This window comes from Miscanthus floridulus, chromosome 11 (genome assembly GCF_019320115.1).
Source record: "Miscanthus floridulus cultivar M001 chromosome 11, ASM1932011v1, whole genome shotgun sequence".
Taxonomy (NCBI): domain Eukaryota; kingdom Viridiplantae; phylum Streptophyta; class Magnoliopsida; order Poales; family Poaceae; genus Miscanthus; species Miscanthus floridulus.
In genome coordinates, this window is record NC_089590.1 from 51,257,003 (window position 1) to 51,263,152 (window position 6,150).

A 6,150-nucleotide genomic window follows, 5' to 3' on the forward strand; every position below is an offset into this window, starting at 1 on the left:
CCGAACGTTACGCTCGGCTAAATCATCGTTACGTAAGTGTTGAGTCCAAGAGCTCGACGCCAGTAACGATGACGCCGAGACGTGTAAGTTCGGCGTCAGCAACGATGGCGTCGAACCAAGAGTTCAAATTTTAAAATCTTTTCTCTAGAAGCATATTTATGATTTTTTTTAAATGACTAAAAAAATAAAAAATTCTGCCGTGCCGCTCACCCCGCAAAGGAGGAAGCTGGATGGGCAGGCGCGTACGTAGCGCAGATTAGCTTGCGGTTGTGGACAAGAAAAACGCGAGACAAGCGGTGGCCGGCTGGCCCCGGCGTGCGGCGTGCTCACGAGACGTCGGCCGTTCGGCTGGCTGGTGCTGGCTCGGTCGCTTACGAAATTACTGTTTATATTCTGTCAGAATAATATTTTTCTCTCATAACCATCAATCAAAATAATATTTTTTTAGTCCTGCCGAACAGTATTGATCAGGCCTGACCTGCCTTTGGGAGCAGGAACCGAGGAGGAGTGACCACTTCGGATTTGGCACTACCTTATCGCATCCCAGCTGTTCAGCTTCTGCTTCTGCCTCCTGTTCAGCTTCTTTGACTGCATAGTGCATACGCATCCATCCATTCCAGCCGCTGTCGTCAGTCAGTCAGTCAGTCGTCCCTCCTGTTCAGCTTCTGCCTTCGTTCGTCGTCCTTCTTAAGGCGCAGAGTCGACACCACGCCTGCCTGCGTTGGCTGATCATGGCTACTAGAGCTCCGCTGCTCCTCGTGCTGCTGTGCGCGTGCGCGTGCGCCGCCGCTCTCGGCTCGGCCAGTGCGGCGGGGAGGAAGATGGTGGGCGTGTACGAGCTCAAGGCGGGCGATTTCTCCGTCAGCGTCACCAACTGGGGCGCCACCATCACCTCCGTCGTCCTCCCGGATTCCAAAGGTGCGTTCGACTTTCCTCTGATCCTCTCTCCCCAAGAATCCATCCATGGCGTCCGTCCTCTCTGCTGTGCGTGTGCGATTATTAGTCCACCATCATCACCAGCGTATTTACTCTGCCTCCCCAACTTCCTTTGCAGGGAATTTGGCTGACGTCGTGCTTGGCTATGACACCATTGGAGGATATGTGGTAAGCTCCAAGATCACAGTCTGCTCCCGTTCTCACTGACATAACCTATATATGTTGCGCCCTCCGCTTGGTTTATGTTCATCTCTGCAACAATTCTATGAACTGTACTACTGCTTGTCAGTTTGCACCTCGCTGACCGATGCAGATGCCAAGTCTGCATAACGTAGTATAGAGCCTTTCGACATGCATTCCTTCCTCATTTTCAGTTTCTGAATTTGCTCCATACTTGATACTTCGTATTCGTTCCTAATCGCTTGTGTTCATCATTTTTAGTTTTGCAAATAGTATATATGCAAGGAGATGTATTCAAATTAATTGGCCATCGAGTATCACGCAAAACCGCTGTCAACTAGTCAATCATTCATGCATATGTAGAGAAGGTCATCAGATAGAAAACAACCACAAGGACCTATGTCGCGCTTTCAGTTTGAGCTCAGTTTTCTACACGGGGAGGTCCCAGACAGAGAAAACAATCGCCACAGGCCCACACAAAAATCGAGATGTGTTCGCCACGTCTCAGCCTTCTAAAACACAGCGAGATACTAGTATATTTGGTGATGAAATAGAAGAAAAAAAGAAGAGTGAGTAGAGAAAAGAAAAGGAAACTCTGAGAACCAGAAGAATCGACAAAACGATTAGGCGATTAGCTCGATGCAGTTTAATTTCTTTATGCCGGCGACCATGTTACCCGTGAGAGTATATATATGAGCTGGGGAAAGACAACCTCCACCACGTGATCTACTGATCTCTGTCCAAGACTGAGACTTGTTCACTTGTTTCCCAGCTTTAGCCACACAAATTTAGAAGTATTTCTTACCATTTTATCCTCTTTTCTGAAGCTTCACTTGATATGTAGTACTAAGTTGTTATTATGAGCAGTACAGTTGGAATTTAGTTACATCACTAAAAAAAATAGCATAGTGACCAAGCTAATTAACTCTAGAGCCAATAGCACAACAGTTGAAATGCATTTTTTTTTTCAAAATGCAAATTTGTCAACCTTTTGCCAATAGGACAACAGTTCAAACTGCATTCTTCCACAGTTCTGCACTGTGCTATAGTATATTCAGTTTTGTTCTCAATGGTTAAGTAACTAAAGCTCCTAACTCGTTTTACTGTCAGAGTGGTAAAAGCAACTTTGGAGCACTTGTTGGACGAGTAGCCAACAGAATTTTTTTTTTTTTTTGAACGCAATGGCAGGAGCTCTGCCTTTCAATTAAGATAGAGGAAAGAAAGTTTATGTACAATCAACGACTAGCGAGATTAAAGTTTCATCCCCATCTTCCCCCCATACACCTGTGAGCTAAACGTACTCAAGAGCTCTCTTCCTTTGGTGTATGTCTTCCTTTATCCTTGCTGCTACTTGCGTTCCCGTTTGAATCAAGTTGTCAAAGATTCTCCTATTTCTCTCCTTCCATATATTCCAGAATGTGTAGATAATTACCCCGTTTAGCCGCCTCCGCTCAGATCTTGGCACTTTCGCTGCCACTTTCTCCCACCATGACTTGATGTGGGTGGGGTTTACCTGGAGTTGCTGTTGCAGTTGAGTGAAGTTTTCCCATGATAAGATTTGATCCCAAACCGCCTTGGCAAAAGGGCAACAAAGGCATAAGTGGAGGCTTGTTTCTAAGGGCCCGTTGCACATGACACATTGGTGCTGGTGCGGCCATCCTCTCTTTTGTAGGTTACGGGCCGTTAGAATTTTATCTTGCACTAAGATCCAGGCGAAGACCTTGCATCTGTTCTCCACATGCGCTCTCCAAATCAAATCCGTACGGAATGGGGGGAGCGAACCTCTGAATTGGATTTTGTATGCCGAGCGGGTGGAGAAATTCCCGTCATTTGTCCAACGCCAGGTGATGGTGTCCTGGACACCCTGCTGTAGGTGCACATCCTGCATTCGTATCCAGAGGGATACCAACTCCTCTATGTGGGTAGCCGAGGTGATTTTCCTCCCTAGTTTACGCATCCAATTGTTGTTCCGCATCTCTTTTTGCACCGTTTGGTTAGTCCTTGAGACTAGCCGAAACAAGTTCGGGGCTAGGTATTTAGGAATTTGCCCATCGAGCCAACTGTGATGCCAAAACCTTGTCTTTGCACCATCTCCCAAAGATATATTGATTGAGGAGTTGAAGAGGGTGCGGTCATCATCAGAGCACGGGAGCTCCGATCCGTTCCAAGTCTTGGAGTCGTCCACCCACTCTTGCCAAAGCCATCGCAACCGGAGAGCTCGTCCAAATCTCTCCAGGTCAAGGACGCCTAAACCCCCAAGGTCTTTTGGTCTGGTAACTGTCTGCCAGTTTACTAGGCAGTGTCCGCCGTTTGCATCCTCCTCCCCTTTCCACAAAAACGATCTTCTGATTTTATCTATCTTCTTCTTAGCCCAAGCGGCGAGGGGAAACACTGTCAGGTGGTAGGTTGGCATAGAGGAGAGTACAGAGGTTACAAGAGTGAGACGTCCCGCTCTGTTTAACCATCTTCCTTTCCATTTGGGTAGCCTGTGGGCAATCCGGTCTATGAGAGGTTGGACATGAATCCTTTGCAGTGATCTAATATGGAGTTGCAGCCCCAAATATTTGCATGGGAAGCCCCCTCTAGTACCGGTGAAAGGCGACAGTACTTGGTCTAGGTCGACGTGCACGCTTCGTGCTTGATGGAAAAGCTTATCATCTTTTTAAAAACGATGGCAACAACACACTTCATGGTATGCTTCAGGGTTCAGTGAATTGAAATGTCCCCACTCCATCATGCTCCATGAACAATGGTTAAATTTATCTTACCCTTGTTCAGGTGGCCATAGGGGTTTCAGTCAGGTTATATGGACGGTTAAAGAATTTGTCGGCGGCGGTGACTCGCCCTATATCACATTGTACTACCATAGTTTCGATGGAGAACAAGGTAACACTGATTCATACTCCCTCCATCCAAAAATAATACACACCTTTTTCCAGAAATCAACCAATCTCAAGTTTAACCAAATGCTACTCCTTCAGTCCAAAAAAAACACACATCTTTTTCATTACCAATCTTCAGATTAACCAAATACTACTCCCTCTGTCCCTTCTTCGACAAAATTTCCAAACTTTGAAACCCCAGACACGGTCAAATCTGTAACATCAGTACTGGTATTCAAGGTTTGACCGATTGCCGGGAGTTGAATTGAGAAACTGAAAACCGGCACATGCATGTGCATCGCTAAAATGAGTGTACCGATCGAAACGCCTTTATCTGTGTGTGTGTGTGTGTGTGGAACAGGTTTCCCAGGCGACCTGGACGTGTACGTGACGTACCAGCTGTCCTCCCCCTACGTGCTGCGCGTGCACATGAACGCAACGGCCGTGAACAAGGCGACCCCGGTGAACCTGGCGCAGCACACGTACTGGAACCTGGGCGGGGAGGGCAGCGGCGACGTCCTCCACAACACGGTGCAGCTGTTCGCGTCCCGGTACACGCCCGTGGACAGCGCCCTCATCCCGACGGGCGCCGTCGCGCCCGTGGCCGGCACGCCCTACGACTTCCTCGCCCCGACGCCCGTGGGCTCGCGCATCCGCCAGGTCTCCGGCGGCAAGGCCGGCGTCTATGGCTACGACACCAACTACGCCGTGGACGGGGACGCCGGGGCACTGCGGAAGGTGGCCGTCGTCCGGGACGGCGCGTCTGGGCGGGCGATGGAGCTGTGGGCGAACCAGCCGGGGGTGCAGTTCTACACGGGCAACTTCCTCCAGGACGTCGAGGGGAAGGGCGGCAAGGTGTACGGGCAGTACGGCGCGTTGTGCCTGGAGACGCAGGGGTTTCCGGACGCCGTGAACCACCCCAGCTTTCCCTCGCAGATCGTCAGGCCGGGGCAGGTGTACAAGCACGACATGGTGTTCAAGTTCTCCTTCTAGCTAGCGGTCACAATAATTTCCATCAGTTTTGCAAAGCTGAATGGTTTGCGTTGTTAAAACTGCTGTCGTCTCTTTGCCTACCTTCCTGATTGGATGCCGCATTTTTTACACACGTCGACATGATTTCTCCACCATCAGAAGCCAAGGAGACTCCCTGCAATTAGACCCCACCAACTGAAACGATTCATCTTCAGTGCCGATCCCGCGCACGCACTCGACGCCGCCACCGTCTCGTCCTTGCCGGTCGCCACGCCACCAACATCCCGATCGATTCTCGAGACCAGCCGACCGATCGACACTTCCATCCATGCCCTTCTCCAAGATCTCCGTGAAGCTCCTCAAGGACAACAAGACTCGGAAGGTGACTGCTACCAGCTGGGTCCTGGGACTGGACATGTATTTATATTATTTAATAAGTACATGATGCATTGCTAAAGGAAATTTAGAGAATGTTATGTAGCTATGTTGTACTTCTAAACATTATATATATTCTAGTATGACTAAATATTATGTCTATTCTATTATGTCAATGCGATGGCTATTATAACTCCTAAAAATACTACTTATACTTACGATGCATTACCTACTTCTATATTTAGAAATGCAATTATTATTTAAGTGGAGTTATTTTGGAGCCGCAAATAAATTCCAGAAGCAATCATGCACACAAGCAATCAAGCAAGCATTCAAACATACACTCATGCAAACAAGTGTAGGCAATGGAATTTAAATGTGAAGGGATCTTCTATTCCTATGGGTTATTCTTAGCGCTACATCTAAATCCTACGTGACACACAAAATGCATATGGTGGGTTTTGATGCAGGGTTTTGAAAATATATTTTCAAAACGGTTTTGCTAAGAATAACTAGTCAAGGTTTTAATTTGTTGTAAAATTTTAAAAAGTTCAAATTTTTAGTGGATTTTAATATGACGCAAAACACGGGTGTTACAACCTGGGTACTTGTATGAAACTCTCAAGTCTCTCATATATGTGGTATTTATGGATCCTCACCAAGGCAATGAATGATGTTATGCCTTTTCTTCTCTTATAACTAAAGCTTATGTGGAGCTCATAGGAGTGGTAATTACATGAAGAGAGCATACTTGCAATACATATATTGTAAAGTCAAACCTTGGATCCAAAGCGAGTTAAGTCAT

General features: G+C 47.3%; 1 protein-coding gene across 1 annotated transcript; it reads left to right on the top strand.

Annotated features, from left to right (window-relative positions):
• The first annotated feature begins 605 nt into the window (after positions 1-605).
• LOC136490703 (uncharacterized) lies at positions 606-5,432 on the top strand. The gene is made up of 6 exons (XM_066486905.1): positions 606-918; positions 1,055-1,104; positions 2,227-2,276; positions 3,735-3,808; positions 3,895-4,002; positions 4,360-5,432. The coding sequence occupies exons 1-6, from the start codon at positions 732-734 to the stop codon at positions 4,989-4,991; spliced, it is 1,101 nt and encodes a 366-aa protein (XP_066343002.1). The 5' UTR covers positions 606-731; the 3' UTR covers positions 4,992-5,432.
• The last annotated feature ends 718 nt before the right edge of the window (positions 5,433-6,150 follow it).

What these genes read in the sequence shown, in the direction of transcription:
- LOC136490703 (XM_066486905.1), top strand. Translation starts at nt 732, where the DNA reads ATGGCTACTAGAGCTCCGCTGCTCCTCGTGCTGCTGTGCGCGTGCGCG. An exon ending in CGTCCTCCCGGATTCCAAAG is followed by an intron (nt 919 to 1,054) that starts GTGCGTTCGACT and finishes CTTCCTTTGCAG; the next exon opens with GGAATTTGGCTGACGTCGTG. An exon ending in GGACGAGTAGCCAACAGAAT is followed by an intron (nt 2,277 to 3,734) that starts TTTTTTTTTTTT and finishes ACTTGGTCTAGG; the next exon opens with TCGACGTGCACGCTTCGTGC.